This window comes from Rhinoderma darwinii, chromosome 2 (genome assembly GCF_050947455.1).
Source record: "Rhinoderma darwinii isolate aRhiDar2 chromosome 2, aRhiDar2.hap1, whole genome shotgun sequence".
In the NCBI taxonomy this organism is placed as follows: domain Eukaryota; kingdom Metazoa; phylum Chordata; class Amphibia; order Anura; family Rhinodermatidae; genus Rhinoderma; species Rhinoderma darwinii.
In genome coordinates this window covers 144,783,274-144,811,185 of record NC_134688.1, presented here as the reverse complement: position 1 = coordinate 144,811,185, position 27,912 = coordinate 144,783,274, and the positions used below count along the sequence as shown (strand labels likewise).

Genomic DNA, 27,912 nt, shown 5'->3' with positions numbered 1-27,912 from the left:
TTCTGTGAATCCGGACATTAAAAAAATGTGATAAAAAGTGATCAAAAAGTCGCATCTACTCCAAAATGGTACCAATAAAAACTACAAGTCTTCCCGCAAAAAAAAAAGCCCTCCTACAACTGCATCGGCGAAAAAATAAAAACGTTACGGCTCTTCAAATATGGAGACACAAAAACAAATAATTTTGAAAAAAAAGTGTTTTTACTGTGTAAAAGTAGTAAAACATACAAAAACTATACAAATTTGGTATCGTTGCAATCGTAACAACCCGCTGAATAAATTTATTGTGTTATTTATATCACACGGTAAACGGAGTAGATTTAAGACGCGAAAAAGAGTGGCGAAATTTCAGGTTTTCTATTTCCCCCCAAATAAAAGTTAATCAATAAATAATATGTCCCCCAAAATGGTGCTATTAAAAAAATACAACTTGTCCCGCAAAAAACAAGACCTTATACAGCTATGTCGACGCAAAAATAAAAAGGTTATAGCTCTTGGAATGCGACGATGGAAAAACTTACAAAATGTCTTGGTCCTTAAGGTTTAAAATAGGCTGGTCATTAAGGGGTTAACAGAGATAAAAAGCTTTGAGGTCTAGGCCTACCCAACATCCCCGACTACTTTACCGCAACTCAAGTATCCCTACTGAGGAATTGGGGATGTATCTCAACACTGGATACATATAGAAACCTTTTTAGCGCCGGGTCACAATTTGAAGGCTTTTCTGATAGCTTTTTTTACTTCAATGGCCATCCCCACCCCTCTCCCCTACTTCTTATCTACTTCCTTGTTTTATTGGAAAAAATTCCACTCCAATAGTCTAACTGCTCAGATTTCTCTACAGAAAGTGACACCTATTGAGAGATCTCAAATTGCTATTACCGATATGGATTTGAAATTTGAACGGTATTGTGCACTTAAAATTATCTGGTGGATGGTACTCAACTGGTCCCATATTCTGATCTAACCAACAAACATGGGATTTCCCACATGGACTTTTTCAAGTACCTGAGAATTAGACACTTTGTCCACTATGGACCCGAGCTAAATTTCCACCAATGCTAAAGTGTTTCAGTTGTGGTTAACTCCATTAGCCACCTCCAACCACCTTAAACCTATTTACTCTTTGCTGGGATCTAAATCTTAGTTTATAAAATCTTCCCCCTTCTTTGCCTGGTAGAGAGATCTATGCCAAACCTTTGCTACTTCCCAATGGACTTACTCCTTGAAATTCATCGCTTCTACCTTCAAACGTGTATCTCGCTAGGAGTCGGCTGTCTAAACTGTTGTTTGATGGTATGACAGATTGACAGATTGAGTCATATGTACCCTGGCTCTTCCAATCTCTGCTGGAGAAACTGTGGACACAAAGGCACTCTACTCCATATACTATGGTCATGTCCACATCTTACATATCTGTGGACCTCTGTGTTCCAACTTATTTCCCAAATATGTAAAACAACTATCCCCCTATCCTCATCCCAAGCAGTGCCATTTTATGTTTTAATGATTTACATGCAGACGGCAGAGTGGTTGCCGCTCATGTGGTACTGGCTACAAAACTGGCGATAACCAGGTATTGGAAAAGTATAACAATGCCCTCTATTGAAGAAATTCATAATATGATTGTTAGATGAGCCTATGAGAAAATTATAGCATATAAGGACCATAAACACCCCTAGTACACGAAGGATTGGAAGAGCTGGTCACTTACCCCTCAGAATTATATACGCCCTTGTATGAATTAGGGATGCATGATGCATCGAAACCGTTTCGATGTCGTACACTCTTAAACGGTTCAATACCGTTATTTCATGTATTTCGATACAGAGCTGCGCCGCTGCACAGCTTAGCATTATAACACATGAACGTATGAGAGCGGGGCTGCGGTTGTGTGATACAGCCATTGCCCTGCTCCAGAGTCCTGACAAGGGCGCGCGGTCAGACGAGGGGATACGACCAGCGCTGCACTAATGATAGGCGACACTGAAGACAGAACATGGCGGGCACACTGCAAAACACCCCCATGTTCTGTCTTCAGTGCCTGCGCTCATCAGTGCAACGCCAGCCGCATCACCTCATGCGAACCGCGCGTGCACTTGTTGTCAGCTCTAACAGTGGAGATGAGAGAAAGGAGTAAAATATCGTTTTGGTATTGAAAAATCGCAATACTACACAAAGTATTGGTATCGTAGTCCACATTTTGGTATCGTGACAACCCTAGTATGAATACTCGAAACTGTAAAACCAAAAGCCTGACCTCTCTCTTATTTAGGTTTGTAACATTCTGCCCTTGCGGGGCAATCTTTTGTTAAGGTTTGTTCTATAGAACTGGTTATTCCATATACACTGTATGTACATCGTCTGTGTATAGGTCATTGCTTTGACCTGTACCGACATTATTCCAACTAGGACAACCTGTGCACTATGTGGTTAATAAAAAAAAAAAAAAAATCATAAAAAGTGATCAAAAAGTTGTATGTACCCTAAAATAGTAGCAATAAAAACTACAGCTCACCCTACCAATAATAAGCCCTTATATCGCTCAATCAACTGAAATATGTAAATATTATGGCTCTCAGAATATGGCGAGACAGAAAAAGTGTTTTGCTTTTTTTTTTTTTAAATAAAAGTGGCAAGACATAAATCACCCCATTAATATTTTTTTTCTTCAGTTTCCTAGTACATTATGTGGTACATTAAGTGGTGCCATGAAAAAGTACAACAGGTTCCGCTAAAAACAAGCCCTCATAAGGCTACGTAGATGAAAAAAGAAAAAAAAAAGTTATGGCTCTGGGAAGGCGCAGAAAAAAAAAAAACCTAAAATATGAAAATTGGCCCTGTCCTTAAAGAGGCTCTGTCACCAGATTTTGCAACCCCTATCTGCTATTGCAGCAGATAGGCGCTGCAATGTAGATTACAGTAACGTTTTTATTTTTAAAAAACCTCTTTAAGGGGTTTAAATATGTCTCTCAATAGGAGTGCATCCACCAAAAAATAAAATAAAGAAAAATATGTATGCAAAAAAACAGTGTGAACCCAGCCTTACCCATTTAGTCTTTCACTACTAGTGAGATAATATCATAATGCAACTTACTTGGCATGGCTTAAATACAAAGCTTGCTGATTAATGTCCTCAGGGTCAATTTCAACAGGGTTTATAGCAGCAAGCTGATCAATTGACCATCTAAACTGTTGCGGAGTCTAGAAAATAAACAACTATTAAAAAAAACAATACATTTGAATCCATTGTTACATATAACCGTAGTAAGAACTGGTTTAAAAAAAAAACAGGATTTTTTTGAGTACTCACTGTAAAATCCTTTTCTCGTGGGGTGCATTGGGAGACAAAGACTGTTTATAGGTTGCTGACATTAGGAGGCGGCACTACGCAAAAAAAAAAAAAAAAGCTCCTCCTACACAGGCTATATCCCTCCTGTAGACACTGAGCTAATCTGTCTGTACAGAAGCAGTGGGAGTAACCAGAAGTAGCCAATGTGAGGTAACCATATACCTAGAACAAAACTTCAGATAGGTCGGTACTGAGAGGAAAAAAAAAAAAAAAAAAAAAGAAAGAAGGGAGAAGAAGAAACTGGTAGGAGATGTCCCCTAATAAACTCTACGAGTAAAGTATTTTACAGTGAGTACTCAAAAAAAATCCTGTTTCCTCGTTCGTGTCATTGGGGGACACAGACTGTTGGATGTCCTAAAGCAGTTCCCAGGGAAGGCAACAAGAACATTGCACAACAGGTCTACAATCTACTGCTGTCTGCAACACCTAGCGACAGAAAACCCCCGAAAAAAAACCACACCCAGCGATGCAAAAAAAGTGTGCAGCTCATGGGACAGTAGCGTGGAGAGAAAGGTACACAATGGCCGTACACATCTGTCGAGCAGAGGTACGAAGGCTGGATGGAAGGATCCCTCAAAACTAAGAAGGGCAGGAAAGATCCCTCAAAACTAAGAAGTCAACCGGCAAAAGTGCAGCCCTGGGGAATAGTTGTAGAGGAGAAATTCATATGGGGTGCACAATATACCACCAGCGGTGAAGAATAGGATGAATTAACGAAGTGGGATCGACCCCAGTGGACCAGAATCTCCTGATAAAGCGGGCAAATTTGACGTCAAGCATAGAGGAAAGGCTTTCATGGAGAAAGAACCCGGGAGACAAAGTCTACAGAGTGTGTAGGATGAATTAAAGGCTGTCCCAGTTTCAAAACGGGACGACGTGGATTTGCACCAGGATATCATCCAAGTATGGCATGATAGGGAACCTCCTGTACCAGATAACTGCCAAGACCATGGTGAGCACCCCCAGTAGATAACAAGAAGAAGCATACACAAGACCGAAGAAAACCTGAGGGAGCACAGAGGGGGAGGAAGTCCACAGAGAGATGGCCGGGAGAAACGGACATCAACGGCGCTCTCTGTAGCCCAGAAGAGCCTATGTCATAACAGCATGCAACTGAAAACCACGAGACCCAATTAAAGACAGCCCACAACCTGAGTGAAGGCTGACCATAATGTAGAGGATGGTCCTCTAAACGTTGAGGTTAAGGCAAATGAGAGTACTTGACACTGGGTGCCTAAAATCACACCCAGCGTGGGACCAAGGAGACATGAAAGAGAGGACTAGTGAGGCAATTTGATCAGCTGCTGAAGGTTAAACCAAATAATGTGGAGAGATCGACCCTATGGGTGCAGTTGATATGTCAAAAAATTTTTACAAAAAAAAAAAAAAAGTCAACCCCTACACCTGGAGGAGCCTCACTGTATGAAGGGCTCCAAGAGTCTTTCTGTACTCAGCACCAATGCATTTTATCTCTGTAAAAAGGGAAACTGTGCACACCAATGCCACCTGGAAAGTTCCAGACAGCATGCTCTGGAGAGTCCAAGATAAAGCTTCTGCTTCGGGAATAGTGGTGGCATTGGCCAGTTGATAGATCGGCAGATTTCCCCATCAGCGAAACAGGCCCGTTAGCCAGAAGTTCTGCAGGTGCAGGAGTCTGGAGCGAGAAAACACCCATCAGACAGCTTATATTTTTGGGGAAACAGATGACCAAGTTTTTCAGAAAAAAAACTTGCAGATATGCTGTAAAGCAAAAAAAAAAAAAACAAAAAAAAAAACCTCAATCCAAAGAGTCTTCAGACTGCAAGAATAAGGCTGTCCCATTTAACAGCCCTCCCAAAGTACAGAACAGCATCTAATATCTATTTAGGAGTGGTGTTGAAGTGCTGTTGCAAGAGAATGTCAGAGCGAAAGCCCTGTCAAGGGTGGTTGACCATTGAAAAATCAGACTTGCCCCATTGTACAGGGACTACCGCAAAAGGAGGGCCTGTACACCAAAGTTCAGAGGGGAGCCTCTTGTGAGGGAATCAGTCTGCCAGGACAGTTATGAGAAAGAGACCTCTACCAGAGATGAGGGTAAGGTCTAGTACGGCTCAGTAGGGACCAGCTTGGGAGAAGCGGGACCAAAATATATATACTTGGCCTGGCAGGGAGAGCAAAGTAGTTAAGAATGACCACATAACAATATACCTGTTAGGAACAGCATTCCTTGTACAGGAATGAAGGACTGTCAAGTCTTGCTTGCAACTTCTACACTACTAAAGAAAACTTTGGACTTTGTTCTCTAGAGCAAATAAAAATAGTGTCAATGGAAACTAAGAGAGATGATTCGACGTCAAATTCAGACATCTGAAGTAGCAGTCCATTACCAAGCCTAGAGAAAAAAAAAAAAGAGGGTATTCTGCAAGAAAACACGATTACTTCACCATAGAAAGGAGGTAATGAGACCTTCTGACGTTTGGAAGAACTGTGTAGTCATGTCAGGTACAGAGTCCAGCTCGAAAACCGCGTATAGCATAATTACACCGCCTATGTAAGCGTGTAATGTGGCAGTCTACAGCTTGATGTAGGTGTGCAGCGCTGTCAGAAATAGGGTCTTGCAATAGTCTAAATACTCTACTTATAAGAGGCGTAATGTGACTGTCCGGAGTCTAAAAAAAACTGTGCACCCACGTCAGATACAGCAACTAGCCTTAGCATAAGGGAACGGGGAAATGTTGTTGCCAATGCTTAGAATACTTGCGGACCAAGTCAATAACACCACCATTCAATAAAGGGTAATGCTGATCACAATTACGCTACCTTTGAAATGGGGTAGTGTGACTGCTTAATGCTCACAATACTTGCACGGTAATGTTATATAAACCTTCTAGCAATTACTCCACCTAAGGAAGGAGGTAATGTGGCTGCTGGATGCTGACAACGCTAGTGTGATAAAGTCAGCTACACCTGTCTGGCAATAGAGAATAATGCATAGCACAATTACTCAGCCTATGGAAGGGGGTAATGGGACTTCCGGATGCTCTTACTACTTGTGCGGCATAGTAATCTAGACCTTATAGCAACAGGGGGTAATGCATAGTACAATTACTCCACCAATGTAAAGGGGTAATGTGGCTTACAGAAGCTCGCTATAACTGCGAAGCATCGAGACGGTGACTTTGAGCTGCAGAAGGGGAGGCCTGCAACACAAGCAAAAGGCAGGGAGATAGGGTGGGTGAAGGAAGCACCCCAATATCAAAGGCCTCAGTTCCTCGCCTCAAGCGCCAAGTGGAAAGAGTAGGAGGGCAGTGTAAGTCCGCACTGGGCAGCATGGGAAGAGAAAGAAAAAGAAGGCGGAACGGTTGGGTGGCCGATGTAATTGTGGAGCAAGGGAGGAGAACGAATACTGGTTTTACTCAATTACCGAGTTCTTCTTAAACTTCTAGGTAGAAACCAGCAGGGTCACCCCTTCAGTGAGTCTCTCTCTCTGGTGAGAGGAAGCAAAGTGGGGAACAGGCAAGCAGCTGGGTAACCCTTGGTCTGGTGGGCGACGGAGGAGCTTTGGCGCTCTTGTTCCATTTGTCTTCTTTGGCAGGGGGACAACAGTGCAGTAGGGTTGATACCGCGTGCCCTGCCCTTGGTGGGGAGAATACGGAAACTGCATCAACTCTGCTTACCAACCTAGAAGAAAATAACAGACTGCAGCATAAGAGAGAGGTCTGCCACCTACAGACACTAAAACCTACATATGAACCCGGAAGGAGGATAAAGCACCTAACAGATGTATAAAATGATACCTTTATTAACTATATTAAACAATGGTATCAAAAGCACAGTTAAAAATATATGAGCAATTAGGACAAGATGGAAACAGATTGTCCAGAGACACAGAAAAATAGTACACCTCAACATCCATTACCAGGACCAAGTCCTAGTGCAGATGTGTGTACATAACAGATAAAATTTCTGGACAAAAATAAAATTTGCCCAAAAAATTATGCCTATGAAGAATATACAGAACAGAAAGGACCCCACCAATGACCAAGGATATCAGGCTGGATGAATACAAGGGGGTATCAGATATATAGAGGATAGGAGACTATGTATCAGGGATGCCAATAGGTCCCTCTGACCATCTACGAAGACACAATGTTGAAGTGTCAGAAGATCAAATAGTCCACCTAACACCCAAATGAACATGCCACCAGTATGTGTTGCCAAGTCATTAGTATATACTTACCCATAAAGAGAAAATACTGCCCAAGCGGAAAAATATACCTAGAGCTATGCAGAAGTCAAAGAATGAATGTCAGAGACCTATGGATATGATGGAGACTGACATACTGTTGCCACAATGCGAAGGTCCTAGGAAGGAAGGGTGGATGTACAAAAAAAGCATGCCTCGATGCATATTTCGCCTATGGCTTCATCGTACACCAAGCTAAAATCAGATTAGCTCAGTGTAGGAGGAACTAACACTTTTATCGCTTAGTCTCAGCTCCTAGTGGCAGCAGCCTATACCCACAGTCTGTGACCCCCGATGACACGAACAAGAAAAGACCCGTCGGCTGTCCTGACATGTCTGTTTTAGTAAATAGACAAAAAGGTAAGAAATGGATCCAGCGCTGGGTTTAGTGCATCTGTTAAAATGGGAAACTTCTTCCAAGTTTTATTCCAATAAGTTTAAAACAGTGAAAAGATATGTACGGGTTTTTCCAGAGTACAATAGGTGATTGGCAGTATAGGCGGGTTACAACAAGCCATGACTAAGGACGCAGTAAGGCCTCATGCACACGACCGTAAAAACTCCCGTTATTACGGGTCGTGATTACGACCCCTAATAACGGGCTCATAGACTTCTATTGGCGACGGGTGCCTTCCCGTTTTCTCACGGGAAGGTGCCCGTGCCGTTAAAAAAGATAGAACATGTCCTATTTCAGGCCGTAATAACGGCACGGACAGTCCATAGAAGTCTATGGAGCTCTCGTAATGACGGGTGGCTACATGTGTGCACCCGTCATTACGGCAGCGTTGCTAAGCGACGTCAGTAAATAGTCACTGTCCAGGGAGCTGAAAGAGTTAACTGATCGGCAGTAACTCTTTCAGCACCCTGGACAGTGACTACCGATCAGAATAAACCTGTAAAAAATAAAAATAAAAGACGTTCATACTTACCGAGAACTTCCTGCTTCCTCCAGTCCGGTCTCCCGCCCGTTGCCTTGGTGACGCGTCCCTCTTGACATCCGGCCCGACGTCCTGGATGACGTTTCAGGCCATGTGACCGCTGCAGCCAATCACAGGCTGCAGCGGTCACATGGACTGCCGCGTCATCCAGGGATGTCGGGCTGGATGTGAAGAGAGGGACGCGTCACCAAGACAACGGCCGGTAAGTAAGAATTTCTTTAACTTTTATTACAGAAAGGGCTGTCCCTTCTCTCTATCCTGCACTGATAGAGAGAAGGGGCTGCCGATTAGTGCAGCGCTATTTTGCCGCCAAAAACGTGCCTGTAAATACGGGTGGAATACGGGTGACACCGGACCCATATTTACGGGCACGGGTTCGTAAATACTGGTGCAAAACGGGTGGAATACGTGTGACACCGGACCCGTATTTACGCCAGTATTTACGGGTGGGAAAAAATACGGTCGTGTGCATGAGGCCTAAGCGTCTGAAACGCGTAGGCACCGCCTATACTGCCAATCACCTATTGTACTCTGGAAAAACCTGTACATATCTTTTCACTGTTTTAAACTTATTGGAATAAAACTTGGAAGAAGTTTCCCATTTTAACAGATGCACTAAACCCAGCGCTGGATCCATTTCTTACCTTTTTGTCTATGCAAATCCGTGTACCGACACAAGGACTCGTGCGCTAACTACACACCATACCCGTGATAAGGTGAGCTGGAGGAACCCTCCTATTTTTTTGTTTTAGTAAATACTTGTATTCTCCATAAAAGAATGGAGCATCTTTTCTTACAACTCAAGAGTTGTGCCGCACCGCTTATTCTTCCAACAAAAGTATAAAATGAATTGACAACTGGGCGTTACACTTGTCAATGGGGCACTGTCAGACTGTAGAGACATACCATTTTGCCAAGGGGAATGGTAACACCCAGTTGTAAATTTATTCATACATTTCCTAGAGGAAATACTGAGGAATGGCAAAGTACATTATTTCATGGGGAATAATATTACATTATTTGTTAAAACAGACACGTCAGGAGTACGGATAGTTAGACAACTCATTTAAAGAGGCTCTGTCACCACATTATAAGTGCCCTATCTTGTACTGAACGTGATCAGCGCTGTAATCTAGATTACAGCAGTGTTTTTTTTAATTTAGAAAAACGATCATTTTTGACGGAGTTATGACCCATTTTAGCTTTATACTAATGAGTTTCTTAATGAACAACTGGGCGTGTTTTACTTTTTGGCCAAGTGGGCGTTGTACAGAGGAGTGTATGACGCTGACCAATCAGCGTCATACACTTCTCTCCATTCAGTTACACAGCACATAGCGATATATCTATATCGCTATGTGCAGCCACATAAACATACTATTACATTACTGCAGTGTCCTGACAATGAATATACATTATCTCCAGCCAGGACGTGATGTGTATTCAGAATCCTGTCACTTCTGTAGAGTCTCTGTGAGATTTACAGCAAGGCAAGCGTAATCTCACGAGATTACGCTTGCCTTGCTATAAATATCACAGACGCTACAGAAGGGACAGGATTCTGAATAGATATGACGTCCTGGCCGGAGGTAATGTATATTCATAGCGTTTATGTGGCTGCACATAGCGATATAGATATATCGCTATGTGCGGTGTAAATGAATGGAGAGAAGTGTATGACGTTGATTGGTCACCGATTGGTGAGCGTCATTCACTCCTCTGTACAACGCTCACTTGGTCATATAGTAAAACACGCCCAGTTGTCCATTGAGAAACTCATTAGCATAAAGCTAATATAGGTCATAACTCCGTCAAAAATCATCACTTTTCTAAATAAAAAAAACACTGCTGTAATCTACATTACAGCGCCGATCACATCATGTACAAGATAGGCCACTTATAATGTGGTGACAGAGTCTCTTTAAAGAGGACAGACGACAACCCTTTTCATATACTCAAATCCCCCCACCACGACATTGCGTTTTTTTCTAAAAATTATTAACTAAAAGCAGTGCAACAAAATCCTTAAAGTATAGCTAAACGTTCGACAAACTTCTGACATGTCAGAAGTTTGTATTGGTGGGGGTCGAGCACGGAGACCCCCACCAATCGCTAGAACGAAGCAGCTGAGGTGCTCGTGTTAGCTCTCAGCTGCTTCGTTTCTGTTCAGCTTTTTCTGGAAAGCCAATGTATCGGAGTACGGGCTCATAGACTTTGTATTGAGTCCGTACACGGATACATTTATATCCGGAAATAGCCGAACAGACACGAAGCAGATAAGCGCTCACACGAGGGCTTCAGCCGCTTCGTTCTAGAGATTGGTGGGGGTCTCAGTGCTCGGACCCCCACCAATACAAACTTCTGACAAGTCTCTATGACATGTCAGAAGTTTGTCGAACGTTTAGCTACACTTTAAATTGTTGTTCAGCTAAATTCACACCTAGTTTGTGATGTACTATCGGAAACTACACACGTGCCTATAGACGATCTAGTGGGCAAACGTATGCCGAAAGTGTGTCCTTTTAGCCAGGACAAATCAGGAGATCACAACCCCAATTGTATTGAAAAGTACAGCAAAACTGTATTTAAAAAATATAAAAAAACAAAACACAAACCTGCACGGTGTGGAATACACTTTGTTTTTGGCGACATAAGCAGCTGTATACGTTAGTCTATATGTTCGGCGGGTTCTGTCAAACGTAAACCCCAAACCTGTCGGGACTTTGGCCTTAGCTGTAGTGTAATCTTAGCGCTAGTGTCTAGTTGGCCGTGACATCGATATATTACTCACCACAGAAGACTTTGGCTTGAACACGGTCGGGCTGGAAACAAATGATTCATGTAAACTGCAATAGTCGTTTGGACTCTCAAAAGGATTCAGGATTTGGACACGGTTCGGAGCCTCGGGGGTTAACTGAGCGCGCACATCACCCATTTTAAAGGGAAGGCAGGAATATAATAAAAACTAATGCAAACCTGAAAATAAAAGAGCAGCAATGGTCAAACATCGGTGCGGACAGGACATTCCGGATAGCAGGAAGTTATAATGTGTGTCACGGTACATCGTCGCGGATACACAACACATTTTTAAAGTGACGCAAATTTAGGAGTAAAAAAAAGATGCACCTACGCCCCACACCGTATTGTCACACGTCGTACTGTGCGCCGTGTACCATACTGGGACAATGGTGAACACAATAATAAAAGCCACAGAGTGAAACGTTGTTCCAGGTGGTCGCAGTGACGCCGCTGATCAATTTACCATCTCATATTTCACAGCATCTATTCCTATTATAAATTATTTCTTTCAGCATTTAGTCTATGGGAATATTGATATAACCATTTACAAGCCTTGGGAAGTGATGTGGCACTACAAGTCTCAGCACACACTGGCCAGTAACCGCAGGGCAGAGGGTTTATTTTGTTACGACATGCGCTGCTTGGACCAATACTTACAAGAACCCTGCTTTTTATTGGCTTCGTCCTCCCTCCCCCTAGATTACTGGAGACTATGGCGTCAAGCTCGTGTAATACGGATGCACAGTGCAAGATGCAAGACTCTACTACCCACCGTTACAACATCCTTATAACACACCGTCCAGGCCGAACCTTCCAGAACCAATTCCTTGTCCCTCCCGCTTTTTACCCCGCCGCTTCTCCCTTGCTCACACTCTCTACTACCGTTCCTTCCTTAGATCCAATCAAAATCGCGAGGTTGAACTGTGGTCCAATCACAGAGCACGGAAGGGGCGTAGTCTTAAAAGTAATAGCGTTGACCAGTGAGCTGAGCTCCGCCGAACAAATTCGAATGTAACCACGCCCCCTGTCTCTATAGAAACTTCATAGCAAAGCACGGACTTCCTTCCTGGAGAGTTCTCTGAGAGAATGGCAGCGGTAGTTGTTTAGCCCCGCCTTCTGTGGGCGGTCCCTATGCTGAAGCCCGTTCACATTCTTCATGTAGACCCCAACGTCGTTACGTGTCGTCACGGCTCTGACATCACATCCGGCTGCTAGGCGGGCACCATGGCGAGCGCCCCTGTCAGTATGAGCGCTATGAGGGAGACCATGGATGGTGAGTCAACGGTTATGTCGCATAGGCTGGTGAACTGTTGGATATTTATAATAGGTGGTATGATATTGGACAGTGCTGGAGATACAATCTTGTAATATTTGGGATTATATGATTTGCTACTTCAATATTCTACCTATTTATTTAGGCAATGTGTGTGGAGACTAATCCTAGTTTTATTAGAATTCCCTGTCAAAACCCCAGCGATCATAGGTAACCTGACAGTAAGTGCTCCCTTCTCCTGCAGTGCCACCACAGGGCAAATGAAGGATTACATGGTGCCCACAAGCATCAATTTTCTGTCCTTGTATTGCATGTACAGGCTGGATCCCCCGAGAGAGGTGCCCTTTGTATCTCCCCCTCACTGATTGAGATTTGGAGTGAATAACGAATAAAGGGGTTGACTTATTACAGACATTGCTAGGATATCGCTGCAGGTCTGACTGTTGTGATGCCTGATAATCGCTAGAATGATGTGGCAGCTGCCCTGAGAAGGTCTACTGATGACCCCACTTGGGAGAGAACATCGTTTACATGGTGGTGGCTGAGATCAACGTAGGACTTCCCGGAGCTCATGCTACAGTGTATAATGACTGTGAGGGGATTGTCCAAACTGGATAAACCTTATATCTAATATAGATGGGTTAGAAGGGGTCACTTCACTTGGGGACTCTATTAGTGGGAGCAGAGTGCCACTGCATAAGTTGGCGCCTACTCTGATGGACCCATCGCAACCGTTACATAGTCGTCCATACTTCGTTCCCGTGGCGATATCTGCCACTGAACCCTCAGCGATCAGCTGGTATATAAAGAGGATTGCTATGGAGAAGGGATTGTCCATCTGGGATAACCTACTTAGGCTAGGGCAACATGGTGGCTTTGGCCGCCACACATGGCTCAATGTTGCTGTGTGATCGCAGTGTCGCGCTAGATGCATCTCTGATTAAAGTAAATGTGGCTGCAATGCAAACTTGGAGGCTTTCTTGTAATTGTGGTGTTGTGGTTGAGGCAACCTGCGGGTCGTAACGTGGCCACATTCACTTTTATGATTGCAATGCAGCTAGCGCGACTAATGCAGGCGGCACAACACTGCAATGTTTGGCCATGTGACCTGTGTCGCTGCCAAAATCTCTGTGTAGACCTAGCATTAAAGTGCATAAGAGTTTGTGTGCAGCTGTCCCTAACCACCGCATGACTGACATACTGAAGAATGTCGCCTGCGCCAAATGGGAAGTCCTGTACACTAGACGGGACAATTTTTAAACCCTATTATAATACAAAATCTAGTGGTATAGCTCCCATTTACCTGCCCTCCAAACAATAAAAAAATAATAATTGGAGACCTCCTCCATTAAAGAGGCGCTGTCACCCCATTATTAGTGCCCTGTCATTTACAGTGAGATCTCGCTGTGCTGTAAGTCCCACACAAACACTACAGAAGTGTCAGGATTGTGAATAGACATCGCGTCCTAGCTGGAGGTAATGTATATTCACTGTCAGGGCACTGCAGTAACGTGTGTGTGTGTGTGTGTGTGTGACTGCACATAGTGAACAACGCAGGATCACCATGGGCTAATTACATGAATGGGGAGAAGTGTATGACGCTGATTGGTCAGCGTCATACACTTCTCTCCACAATGCCCACTTGGTCAAAAAGTAAAAGACGCCCAGTTAGGCATTAAGAAACTCATTAGCATAAATCTAAAATAGGTCATAACTCCGTCAAAATTGATTTCTAAATAAAAAGCACTGCTGTAATCTACACTACAGCGCCGATCACATTATATAGAAGATAGAGCACTTATAATGTGGTGACAGCCTCTTTATCTCATCCGTAATAAAAGAAACCTGGTACAGTCACACAGCAAGTCTGGTCTGCATTTCTTATATCACCGCTTACTTTCACACTGCTGTTTTTATAGAGTGTTGTTTTTTTTCCCCTATTTGTGGTACTTCTTAGGAACACTTCTTAAACACTGATGATCTATCCTTAGGGGTCCAATCTCTTTGACCCCACCGATCAACAGCATAAAGGGGCCGCGTCACTCCAGAGAGCATCATGTCCCCTTAGTTGGTTACACAAGTAGAAACCTGCACATGAGTCTCACTGCCTGATAGTTAACTCAGTCCCATTCACTTGAATAGGATTGTGGCGGTACCAGGCACATCCACCTTACAGGCGAGCAGTTGTGCCTATGTATACAATGAAGAGAACACTGCTTGCTGTAACGAAATGACTTCTTCACTCTGCTGATGGACAGGGGCAATGGACCATCAGTGTTTGTCTTGGAAAAACACTAAAAAAAACAGTCAATTCAGTTAGAAAGTGCCACATCTGTCCCCTTTTTTTTTTTTTTGTTTCTTTTTTTTTACTCTATATTGAGTATACCTGGTTAATTGCATTATACGTGTGGATGGCCCATTGCAGTTTCTGGTCCCTTTCTCCTTGCATACATAGTATGTACTTACTCGGGATACAGATCGGTTGTAGTAAGGGTAGATTCACACGTGGTGTGTTATTACGCCAAGGATTTGGTTACGATTTGGATGTAATACTGACTCTGTGGATGTCACCCTTTGCAATGCAAAGGGTCAAATCCGTGGGTAATCCGTATGTAAAACATGCAAATTTTGTGGCGGTTTTCCTTTGGCCAAATCCATGAGAATCGTCACACGAACGAGTATTTCAATTAGAATATAATTCCCCAAAAATTGTTCAGTTTCCAGGGGAGAGTTCTGCTGTCAGTGAATGCCGAATTCTTAGGAGGGACGGTAGAAGTTTCTTTTTTTTTTTACTATTCTACTTCTTTTTTTTTTTTGACACAATAGATTTGTCAACCACCTAATTTGTTGCCATACTATATAAATAATGGGAAGACTTGAAATAATGGAATAATATGATCTTTTATGAATTTTCTGACAGTGCTGCTTGAAATTTCAAGACTGCTGAACACCGGTTTGGATATGGAAACGTTATCAATTTGTGTAAGACTGTGTGAGCAAGGAATCAATCCAGAGGCTTTGTCGTCAGTTATCAAAGAACTGCGCAGAGCAACAGAGGCGTTAAAGGCAAGTGAACTGGCTATAAAAGTCTAATCTATAACTAGCACAAAGTCACACTGAGTTTAAATGGATTTTCTAGGACTTTAAAGTGGATGTATCATCAAGCTATACTGCCCTATGTAATGAGGACCGATCTCTTATTAGCCCAAATTGCACAAAAAATATTGTGCCACTTGGCCAACAGGAGTTCTCATATAACACAGAGTACTCCTAGTTATGAGTCTAGTGAGAAGCGCTCTCCCACCTGTCAGCAGGGATTGATACGCTGGGTGTATACATGCGGATACACAACCCTTCCATTAACCCTTACCCCCACCACGAGGTAATAGCACGTCCTGGTGTGGGGGGTGATGTTTGGAGTGCCCTCACCCGTTGAGCCTGCTCTGTATGTGGCGGATGTCAGCTGTGTATTACAGCTGACACCTGGGACTAACGGCCTGGAGCATCGGCCGTTTAACCCCTTAGATTCTGTGATCAATCACGATTGCAGCATCTAAGGCCTGATTCACACGAACGTTGCGAACCTCGGACGTGAAAAACATCAATTTTTCACGTCCGAGGTGCATCTGTGCTGTGTGGGTTGCGTTATCACGCATCCCCCATAGACTAGAGTACAGAAACCTTTAAAAATGACAATATACGGCAATACATTATTATTGCCGTGTATTGTACGAGCGATATAACGATCGCTGGTTCCAGTCCCCCAGGGGGACTAATAAAATCTGTAAAATAAACGTTTGCTAACTTTTTAGTAGTGTAAAAAAAAGATTAAGTTAAAAAAATTCTTTGGTATCGCTGCGTCTGTATAAGCCTGAACTATTAAGATATACAATTATTTAACCCGCATGGTGAATGCTGTAAAAATTAAACCGCCAGAATCGCTGTTTTTTTGTCATTTCATATCCCACAAAAAATGAAATAAAAAGTGATCAAAAAGTCTCATGTAGCCCAAAATAGTACCAATAGAAAATACAGCCCGCCGTGCAAAAAATATGCCCTCACACTGCTCAATCGACGGAAAAATTAAAACGTTATGGCTCTAGGAATGTGTTAGTGTAGATAAACGGTTGTTAAACTTCTGACATGTCATAGTGACATGTCAGAAGTTTGTATTGGTGAGGGTCCGAGCACGGAGACCCCCACCAATCTCTAGAACGAAGCAGCTGAAGCGTTCGTGTGAGCACTCAGCCGCTTCGTGTCTGTTCGGCTTTTTCCAGAAATAAATGTATTGGTGTACGGACTCAATAGCTCATACATCGGCTTTCCGGAAAAAGCCGAACAGAAACGAAGCAGCTCAGAGCTAACACGAGCGCTTCAGCTGCTTTGTTCTAGCGATTGGTGGCGGTCTCCATGCTCGGACCCCCACCAATACAAACTTCTGACATGTCTCTATGACATGTCAGAAGTTTGTCGAACGTTTAGCTGCACTTAAAAGTGGGAATTACTTGGCAAAAGTATGTGGAAACTTGATAATTGTATCCATATGGGTTGTTCAACATTTCACGTAAATGCTCGATGTTAATATGGAGCTGGTCCTCACTATGCTCCTATAGTAGCCTTCAGGCCGGGTTCCCACGGGGCGGATACGCTGCGTAAAAACCACTCAGCGTATCCGTCCTAGGACCCGCAGGACACTCCGTCCTAAAAATCACCAGATTGCGATTTATTTATTTTTTGACAAATTCCGGTGTGTAATTAAGCGCACATACTTACCCCCTCCCTCCTCAGACATCCCCTCCGGCCTCCCTGGATGACTTTTCAGGCCATGTGAAGCTGCAGCATGTGATTGGCTGCAGCGGTCACATGGGATGCATCATCATCCCAGGAGGCCGGACCCCAGGAAGATTGAGGTTGTTCTGGGTAAGTGTTTTTTTTTTTTGTTTTTTTTTTCCATTGTTGTCTCAACACTTGGCTTTCTGTTCGGGGGTTTTGCATCCCCATTGAATACAATATGGAAAAACAACAAAAACACAGCAAAATTGACATGCTGTGGAATTAAATTACGCACACCGCAGGTCAAGTTATTAACGTTTACGCTGCGTTTTTTTTCCCGCAGTCTGTGCATGAGGTTTTCAAAATCTCATTCACTTTGCTGCTACTGTAAACGCTGCGGAGTTTCCGCACACCATTCCGTTGTGAAAATTTCGCAGCGTCTTCGCTGCGTGGGAACCCAGCCTCACTCTTCTAGATGAAGACTTTTAGACCATAGTCCTGGGCAATTATGTCCATTCAGCTAGAGTATGATGGAACGGCCATGCTTCCAGTCAGCATTCTAGTTAGTTTCACAGGGTTCGATTTCAGGACACTGCAAGCTGGTCAAGCACTATACCAAACCTTCTCATGGTGAAACAGGAAAGTACTTTTCCCCAAACTTTTGCCTCAAAGTTGAATGCACACAATTCCCCAGGATTCAAATCTTGTAAAAAAAAAAGAAAAAAAACCTTAACTGAAACTTTACCAAAACTTTTCAGAATAAGCTATAATATGTCGGAATAAGACGTTCTGGCCATTATATGACTTGAATTCTGCATTATTTAGCAGTTTTCCCCACTGCAGGCTCTATCTCTAGTTCTCAGTTTTCCCTGAGCTAGTGGGTGGAGCCTAACCGTTATCATGTCTTCTATACACTGCACACCTAAAAGAATACAATCCTGCTTTCCTATCTCTATCACAAATTCTAGCACTGAGGTGACATATAAATCTTACCAGCATCTGTAGCACGTCTGTGTCTCACTCTGCTCCTGATTCTAACTCTCCATAGACTTTTTGTATTTTGAGCAGCGTGTCTGTGTATTTCACTCTGCTTCCTCCTCCTTCTCTCTCCTTACTATAGACTTCTAGACGCAGTGTCTGTCTTTCTCCCTGCTCCCCCCTCCCTAGACTTCTATGGGCAGTGCCTGTCTCTCCTCCTGTTCCCTTTCCCCTCTTCATAGACTTCTATTGGCACACCCCTACTTCATGTAGTCCTTCCCCTCTGCTCTGTAACTACAGACAGATTTAGCTTGACAATGGGGGTGGACAGCAGATTACAGGAAGGGAGACACCTAGTGCCATTTTGTAGATTTTCACACTTTTCAGCCCCAGGGTCTAGTACCAAAGGGACACCCACTCTTTAGAGAAGGAACTGTCATGCAGACCGATATAAATCTGCAATACAAAGTTTGAAGTTAATGTAAACAGTCCTATGTGAAGTCTTTATATTTTAGAGGAGGTAGCCCGTGAATGATGTTTGAAATGTCCGCCGAAGATAAACTGATCACCGGACTCTCCACGATCAGCTGAGGAAGCGGTCGGCTAGTCTTCATTTTTATTGCAAAAAGGAGCAGTTAAAGAGTTTAGGATATGCCATAAATGTCTGATGGATGTGGATCAGCCAACCCCCGTGTAGCCTGGTAAGCGGCCAGTGGCTGCCAATAAAACACACACACACACACACACACACACACACACACACACACACACACACACACACACACACACACACACACACACACACACACACACACACACACACACACACACACACACACACACACACACACACACACTCTATCCCATGGATATAGATCTTTAACCCCTTAAGGACGCAGCCTAGTTTTGGCCTTAAGGCTCAGAGCCCATTTTTCAAATCTGACATATTTCACTTTATGTGGTAATAACGTCGGAATGCTTAAAGCTACCCAAGCGATTCTGAGATTGTTTTCTCGTGACACATTGGGCTTCATGTTCGTGGTAAAATTTGGTCGATATATTCAGTGTTTATTGGTGAAAAATTGCAAAATGTAGAGAAAATTTTGAAAAAATTGCATTTTTCAGAATTTAAATGCATCTGCTTGTAAAACAGACGGTTATACCACCCAAAATAGTTACTAGTTCACATTTCCCATATGGCATCGTTTTTTGAACATTCTTTTATTTTTCTTGGACGTTACAAGGCTTAGAACATAAACAGCAATTTCTCATATTTTTAAGAAAATTTCAAAAGCCTTTTTTTTAAGGTACCTCTTCAGTTCTGAAGTGGATTTGTGAGGCCTATGTATTAGAAACCCTGATAAAACACCCCATTTTAAAAACTAGACCCCTCAAAGTATTCAAAACAGCATTTAGAAAGTTTTTTAACCCTTCAGGCATTTCACAGGAATTAAAGCAAAGTGGAGGTGAAATTTGCAAATTTCATTTTTCTTGCTGAATTTCAATTTTATTCATTTTTTTTTCTGTAACACAGAAGGTTTTACCAGAGAAACACTACTAAATATGTATTGTCCAGATTCTGCAGTTTTTAGAAATGTCCCACATGTGGCCCTACTGCGCTCGTGGACTAAAACACAAGCCCTAGAAGCAAAGAAGCACCTAGTGCATTTTGAGTCCTCTTTTTTTATTAGAATATATTTTAGGCAGCATGCCAGGTTTGAAGAGGTGTTGAGGTGTCAAAACAGTAGGAATCCCCCAAAAGTGACCCCATTTTGGAAACTACACCCCTCAAGGAATTCATTTAGGGTTGTTGTTACCATTTTGACCACACAGTTTTTTCACAGCACGTATTTGAATTGGGCTCTGAAATGAAAAAAATGACATTTTTTCCAATAAGATGTCATTTGTGATCAAAATTTCTTATTTTCACAGGGAACAAAATACCCCATTTTGTTGCCCAATTTGTCCTTAGTGTGGCAATACCCCATTTGTGGTGATAAACTGCCGTTTGGGCCCATGGGAGGGCTCAGAAGGAAAGGAGCGCTATATGTTTGTTGGAGTCCAGATTTTGTTGGATTGGTTTTCGGGTGCCATGTCGCATTTGCAGAGCCTCAGAGGTATCAAAGCAATGGAAACCCACCAAAAGTGACCCCATTTTGGAAACTACACCCCTCAAGGAATTAATTTATGGTTGTTGTTAGCATTTTGACCACACAGTTTTTTCACAGCACCTATTTCAATTGGGCTGTGACATTAAAAAAATGACATTTTTTCCAATAAGATGTAATTTTTTACCAAAATTTCTTATTTTCACAGGGAACAAAATACTCAATTTTGTTGCCCAATTTCTCCTGAGTGCATCAATACCCCATTTGTGGCAATAAACTGCCGTTTGGGCCCATGGGAGGCCTCAGAAGGGAAGGAGCGCTGTGTGTTCTTTGGAGTACAGATTTTGCTGGTTTGGTTTTCGTGTGCCATGTCGCATTTGCAGAGCCCCAGAGGTATCAAAGCAATGGAAACCCACCAGAAGTGACCCCATTTTGGAAACTACACCCCTCAAGGAATTCATTTATGGGTAATGTGACCATTTAGACTCCATAGTTTCTTCACAGAACTTATTTGAATTGGGCTGGGAATGAAAACAAAATTATTTTTTTCAAATAATATGTAGTTTTGGCTGAAAATTTCTTATTTTCACAAGAAACAAAATACCCCATTCTGTTGCGCAATTTGTTCTGAGTGCCGCAATACCCCATTTGTTGTGATAAACTGCCGTTTGGGCCCATGGGAGGGCTCAGAAGGAAAGGACCACCATTTGGCCTACTGGGGATTTTCTAGTGCGAAGTCATGTATGCAGAAGCCCCTGAGGTACCAGTACAGTTGAAACCCGCAAGAAGTGACCCCGTTTTAAAAACTACACCCTTAAGGCATTCATCTAGAGGTGTAGTGAGCATTTTGACCGGAGACCTACACCCCATAAACTGTAATGTGGGTTCTCCCGGGTATGGCAATACCCTACATGTGGCTGTTATCAGTTGCCTGGACACACAGCAGGGCCCAGAGGGGAAAGACGAGGGGGGATAAGCTGTGCGGAGTGCATCAGGGTAAGTAAAATTGGGGTAAATTATAAACCAAGGGATGTATGATAAATTTTAAAACCCTTTCATACAGAGCTCTGGTTATTCGGGACACGTGTCACATTGATATATTGTGTCATCCATTATCGCCCTCTTATAGCAGACTTTGCACCTCTTTTGACTTTTTCCCTTCTTGCCAGTTTGGGGAACTTCTCCTGGAAAGTGTTGCCCTGGTATGATGCGTGTGGGCTCGCTTCCAGAAGTACTGGGTGCCCCCCCTTCTTGGTCCCTAAAGATTAGGTTCTTGATAATCACCTCTTGAAATTCCAGGAAAGTTCCCGTCTGGCCTGCACATCAATGTAGCATGTACGCATTGTACAATGCCATCTGTATAATGTGCACGGCCAGCTTCTTATACCACACCGCATGGCGCTGTAGGGCTTCAGGGCTTGATCTTACAAGTCCATCCCTCCCATGTACCTATTGTAGTCCAGGATGCAGTCTGGTTTGGGGGTGGCCTTTCCTTCATATATCCTAAACCTGTAGGTATACCCTGATGCACTCTCACAGCTTATACATCTTCACGCCATACCTTGCCCTCTTACCCGGCAGGTACTCGCGGAATTGAACCCTCCCTTTAAAATGTACCAGGGACTCCTCAATAGAAATACACTTCTCGGGGGTGTATGCTTGGGAAAACCGGGCACTGGAACGGTCTAATAGGGGTCTCCGTTTAGACAAACGGTCAAAACTGGGGTCATCTCGGGGTGGGCACGGCTCATTATCAGTATAATGTAAGAAGCGAAGTATTGCCTCATTTATTTATTTTTTTAGGTTCCAGTTCAGTTCTGAAGTTGCTTTGAGGGGCCCATATATTAGAAACCCCTATCAAATACCCCATTTTAGAAACTAGACCCCTCAAAGTATTCACAACAGCATTTAGAAAGTTTATGAACTCTTTAGGTGTTTCACAAAAATTTAGAGCAAAGTAGAGGTGAAATGTAAATTTTTTTTTTGTCAGAAAATCCTCTTTATACCATTTTTTTTATAACACAAAAGGATTTATCAGTGAAACGCAACTTAATACGTATTGCCCAGATTCTGCAGTTTTGAGAAATATCCCACATGTGGCCCTCGGGCGGTAATGGACTGAAGCACCGGCCTCAGAAGCAAAGGCGCACCTAGTGGATTTTGAAGCCTCTTTTTTATTAGGCACCATGTCCGGTTTGAAGAGGTCTTGTGGTGCCAAAACATTGGGAACCCCCCAAAAGTGACCCCAATTTGGAAACTAGACCCCTTGAGGAATCCATTGTAGTTTTCATGTCATGCATGCGGCTTTTTGATCAGTTTTTATTCTATTTTTAGGTGGCGTGGTGACTAATAAACAGCAATTGTACGATTTTTTTTTTTTTACAGCGTTTACCGTGCGCTATAAATGACATATTCACTTTATTCTGCGGGGCGATACGATTACGGCGATACCAGATGTTTATAGTTTTTTTTATGTCTTATGGCGTTTGCACAATAAAATACGTTTTGTAAACAATCATTCACTTTTTGTGTTACCTTATTCTAAGGCCTCATTCACACGGCAGGGTTTCCCGTCCGGGTGCCGGCCGTTCATAAATCGGCCGGCACCCGGCTGCATTAGGAATGATAGACCCCTAATGGGGCTATTCACACGACCGATTTTTTGACGGCCGGGAAATCCGGCCGTCAAAAAATAGGACATGCTCTATCTTTGCCCGGGCACCCGGCCGCCCGGCTCCCATAGAAGTCTATGGGGCCGGGTATTACACGGCCATCACCGGAATGTGTTCCGAGTGATGGCCGGGTTTCCCGTTGCTTGCGCTCTATCTCCTCCTCCTCACAGCGCAGAGTGCATGTGAGGAGGAGGAGTTGATGCCATTCTGACGAATGGCATCGCTGCACACTGTGTTGCAGGGCCGGGGTGTACAGCAGGTGGAGGGAGCGCTGCGCTGGCTCCCTTCCCCTGCTTGTTAAAAGCACCCTGGCTCGGCGACACCTTAGATGGCGCCGCTAGTAGTAGTAGCAGCAGCTGCTGCTGCTGCGGCTGCTACTACTGCAGCGACGCCACTATAGCAGAGCGGGGAGGTATCTCCCCGCTCTGCTATGTGCTAGCCGCACTTTATCTCCTTGAAGGAGCGGAATCCCCGTGTGTTCGGGGATTCCGCTCCTGGACAGAGCGCTTGATGTCTCTGTCCATATCTGGGCAGTGACATCAGGGGAAACTCCTGAAGCGGAATCCCCGAACACATGGGGATTCCCCTTCAGGAGTTGCCGCTGATGTCACTGTCCGGATCTGCCCGGCCCGGCACGGATGCATAACTTTATGCAAACCGGCCGGGCAGAATGGCCGATTTTACCGGCCGGCACTCGGGCTCGGACCCGACCCGGTCGTGTGAATCCCGCCTAAGAGCCAGAACTTTTTTATTTTTCAATCAAAAAAGCCGTGCGAGGACTTATTTTTTGCGTAACGAACTGTAGTTTCGATCAGGACCATTTTTAGGTACATGCGACTTTTTGATCTCTTTTTATTCCATTTTTTGGGAGGTGAAGTGACCAAAGAATTGTGATTGTGGTTCGGTTTATTATTATTTTATTTTCCGGCGTTCACCGTGCGGGATAAATAATGAAATAATTTTGTAGTTCAGGCCGTTACGGACGCGGCGATACCAATTATGTATAGTTTATTTGTTTATATATTTTTATTAATAATAAAGGACTGATAAGGGAAAAAGGGGGATTTTTACTTTTAATACTTTTAAAACTTTTATTTTCTTATTTTTACACATCATTTTTTTTAACTTTTTTTTTAACTTTATTACTTTGTCCCACTAGGGGACATGAGGGCAGGAGGCCCTGATCGCTATTCTAATACACTGCACTACATGCGTAGTGCAGTGTATTAGAACTGTCAGCTACTCACTGACAGCAAGCATAGTGGGTCCTGACGTTGTCAGGACCCACTAGGCTTCCGTCTATGGCATAGCCGGACGCCATTGTTTGGTGTCCGGTTGCCATAGTCACCATCGCCTGCCGCTATCGCGTAGCAGGCCGGCGATGGCAGCTTAACCCCTAAAAAGCCGCGATCTCTATAGAACGCGGCTTTTAAGGGGTTAATCAGCGGGGACACAGCGATCGGTCCCCGCTGTAGGAGCTGTGACAGCTGCTGAACAAGACAGCAGCGTCACAGCTCCTGTATGTGTTGGGAGGACGGCCGAAACGGCCGTTACTCCCGAGACGTACTATTACGGCATGGAGCGCGAACGATACAGCTGCCATGACGTAATAGTACGTCAAGGAGCGGGAAGGGGTTAAAGAGCTATTTCCATCTAAGCATTACATGGCTCCCATTTAAATCTGATGGCTACCAATGTAACGTATGGACAAGCCAGATTCTCCATCTTAGCTCTTTGCAGCGCCTTTCCACTGTGGCTGATAGAGGGAGGCCGGTATTCTTTAAGAGAATATGAAGAGGTTAACTAAAGCAGAGTACCCCTTTAAAATGTGATAACACATTATTGAGCCCCATTCACACCTGCCAGATTTGACATGGATTTTGTGCAAAAATCTGCTTCAAATCCAACAACAGTCATCATCCAATGCATGTGACTAAGGTTTCCACAACCCCTTCCGCATGCTGCAGAAAATGTAATTCTACTTATTCCTGAGAATTCCGCATGGAAAAACCATAGGATTTCCACATGAGGATTAGCACTAATGAATGGGGCTAATCCACGTGCCGATCAGCGGCACATCAAACTGCACATCCGGTAAAAATCTAAGATTAGCCACAAATTTCTCCTGCGGATCCTATAATAAACACGTGTCGGATTTGCCCATGGCAAATCAGGCAGGTGTGAACATAGCCCTATTTTTTTTGTCATGGCATCAGGCCTCCCTAACTGGCATTTTTCATACAAACAATCCTCTGTAGCACACTACAAGGCAAGTTAGTCTGAGAACTAATAGCACTTATAGGATGCTAAAAGAACCGATTTTATATTTTCACATATTTGTTAAATTATTTATTTACATATAAAATGTAATTGTTTGTGACTTATTTTTATTTGTCGTTTCTGCGATTTTAGCTGAAATTGATACCTATTTTCTTTCTTTTTTACGTCTGCATAGGTGTCAGAAAGCGTGCCGAGTTAAGTGTGGGAAAATAGATTTATTTTGTGGATGGATGAAGCTATACAAGAAGAGTATTATTTATTATCTCCGGTCTATGCACAACGATGTTTAGACTTGTCATTTTAAGCCTGTTTAAATTGTTATGCCTCAGCCTTTTTTCTGTTACACATTTGTGTGTTGTTTTAAATTGTGGAAGCTTTCATTTATACCCTTTGTTGGTAGACGTTTAGTAATGAAGGATAATAGGCTGGGTGCAGACTTTGTTTTTTGCTGTGTTTTTTTTACTCCATTGCGGAAAACTGAATGTGATTTCTTACAACTGGTGCATTAACAAAAATTGCTGTTGTTTTGCCGCACATTTTTCACTGTAGTATTCGTACGCCTTTGAGCTGCATCAAACTGCAAAGTTTAAGCCCCGCCTAAAAATTGTTTTCCTAACTATAGTAATTATCTGTGCAAATCTAAATTGTCACAATTAATGTACACTATTGTTTTAATTCCTAATATGAAAGAAACACGTGATCTGTATAATGTTTTGTGTAATAAATGTGGTTTTGATACCAGGGCTGACTCTAACTTTTCTGCTGCCGTAGGCGAAAATTTAAATGGTGCCCCCCAGATTTTGATTGACATCCTCCTGGATGTTCTACATCACTAGCGGCCTCCTCCAACTCTTGCGGAAGCGCCGTTTACTTGTACTGGCATGCGCGGTGCAGCCGGGCAGAATACACCTCCCTGCACGGTGCATGCCCAAGTAGGTATGCACGATGCATCGAAACTTCGATACTGTGCATCCCCAAACGGTTCGATACTGGTATTTTGATATTAAGCTGTGCCGCTGCACAGCTCAGTATTGTAACACATGAATGTATGAGAGCGGGGCTGCGTCTGTGTAATACAGCCATTGCCCCGCTCCTGAGTCCTGACAAGTGCGCGCCGTCAGGATGAGGTGATTGTGCCGGCGCTGTACTAATGGGCGCCGGCACTGAAGACAGAACATTTTGGGCGCGCTGTAAAACACCCGCTCATTAGTGCAGCACCGGCCGCATCACCTCATGCTGACCGCGTGCACACTTCCTGTCAGGAGAGGGGCAATGGCTGTATTACACAGCCCCGCTGGCGGAGATGAGCGAAACCTCTCATCTCTGACGTTATTCCCGTGAATGCTGCGATCAAAGCTGACTGCATCGTTCAGGGGAAAATGAGAAGGGGGGATGCCCTTTGGATCGCGTCACAGGGAATTCCTGTTATGCGATTGTGGAAAATACCATATATGGGCAGACAGCCCAGGGTCCATTGAAGGACCCCAGGGCTGTCTTACCATATTTCCTGTTGGGGCATTCTGAGGTATGTCCTAACAACTGCCTTTGTACTATCCGTACACAGGCTAATGTACTGGCATATAGATATATGCCAGTACATTAAAGTTTAAAATTAACGTAAAACCATAAAGTAATATTAAATTAAAAAATACACAATATTTTTACAATAAACATTAAAAAAAAGTACAATACATAAAATATACACATTTGGTATTGGCGCGGCCGTGATAACCTGCACAACAATTGTTTTGCGGAATTTATAATGTGTACGCTGTAAAAAAAATAAAATAAAAACGGCTTTCTTTCACTTATCATTGTGGGGCACGAGGTGTGATGAATTTGATCTCCATGTTCCTCACATTAATAGTAATTAACCCCATTATGTACCTCACACATTAACCTATTATGAATGAGAAACCTGATGGGGTTAATTACTATTAATGTGAGGCACATTCAAAATTCAATAACACCTCGCGCCTCACATCAGAAAATGGAAGAATTATTATTTTTTCTTTATTACTGTTGGCAAAGTATTGTTTTGGTATCGAAATCGCAAAACTGCACAAAGTATTGGTATCGTGACATCCCTATGCCCAAGTAGTGTCGCATCCGAGAAAGTTGGAGGAGACTGGTAGTGATGTATAACAGCCAGGGGATGTCAATCAAACTTTGAAAGGTGGGTTTGGAGGAAGGTCTATGTTACTCTTCAGGATAGTGGCACTGCCCCATGACCCTTTAATGGGTAATTAATGTGTCGTGCACCATTTAAAAGTTGATTTTATAAATTTTGCTGCATCTGAAAAAAAAATACAGGGGAATGTTTGGAAATATTGTCAGGTCCTGTATTACTGTATGGTGATGGTTCAAGGGGTTAAAATTACCTGACCGGTTCCCATTAAATATACTATGAATTGAAACCCATCTGTCCTGCAATTTTATTATAAATATATCCTATATAATTACGGCTCCAGAACCAAGCTCTGTACATATATACAGCATCCGAACCAAGCTCCG

The 27,912-nt window shown here is 43.2% G+C and overlaps 2 protein-coding genes across 6 annotated transcripts in view; one reads left to right on the top strand and one right to left on the bottom strand.

The window, feature by feature from the left end:
• Window positions 1-12,524, bottom strand: part of BORA (BORA aurora kinase A activator) — a 45,141-nt gene extending 32,617 nt beyond the window's left edge. Inside the window, exons 1-3 of one of the 5 annotated variants that reach the window (XM_075852326.1) lie at window positions 12,197-12,524; window positions 11,307-11,491; window positions 3,098-3,204 (exon numbers count right to left, since the gene is read on the bottom strand). In XM_075852326.1, the coding sequence (XP_075708441.1) occupies window positions 3,098-3,204; window positions 11,307-11,450 (251 nt within the window). In that variant the 5' untranslated portion in view covers window positions 11,451-11,491; window positions 12,197-12,524. The other 4 variants (XM_075852327.1, XM_075852325.1, XM_075852329.1 and 1 more) reach the window with 4 other exon arrangements.
• MZT1 (mitotic spindle organizing protein 1) lies at window positions 12,374-27,793 on the top strand. The gene is made up of 3 exons (XM_075852330.1): window positions 12,374-12,587; window positions 15,508-15,653; window positions 25,574-27,793. The coding sequence occupies exons 1-3, from the start codon at window positions 12,539-12,541 to the stop codon at window positions 25,595-25,597; spliced, it is 219 nt and encodes a 72-aa protein (XP_075708445.1). The 5' UTR covers window positions 12,374-12,538; the 3' UTR covers window positions 25,598-27,793.
• Window positions 27,794-27,912: the final 119 nt, after the last annotated feature.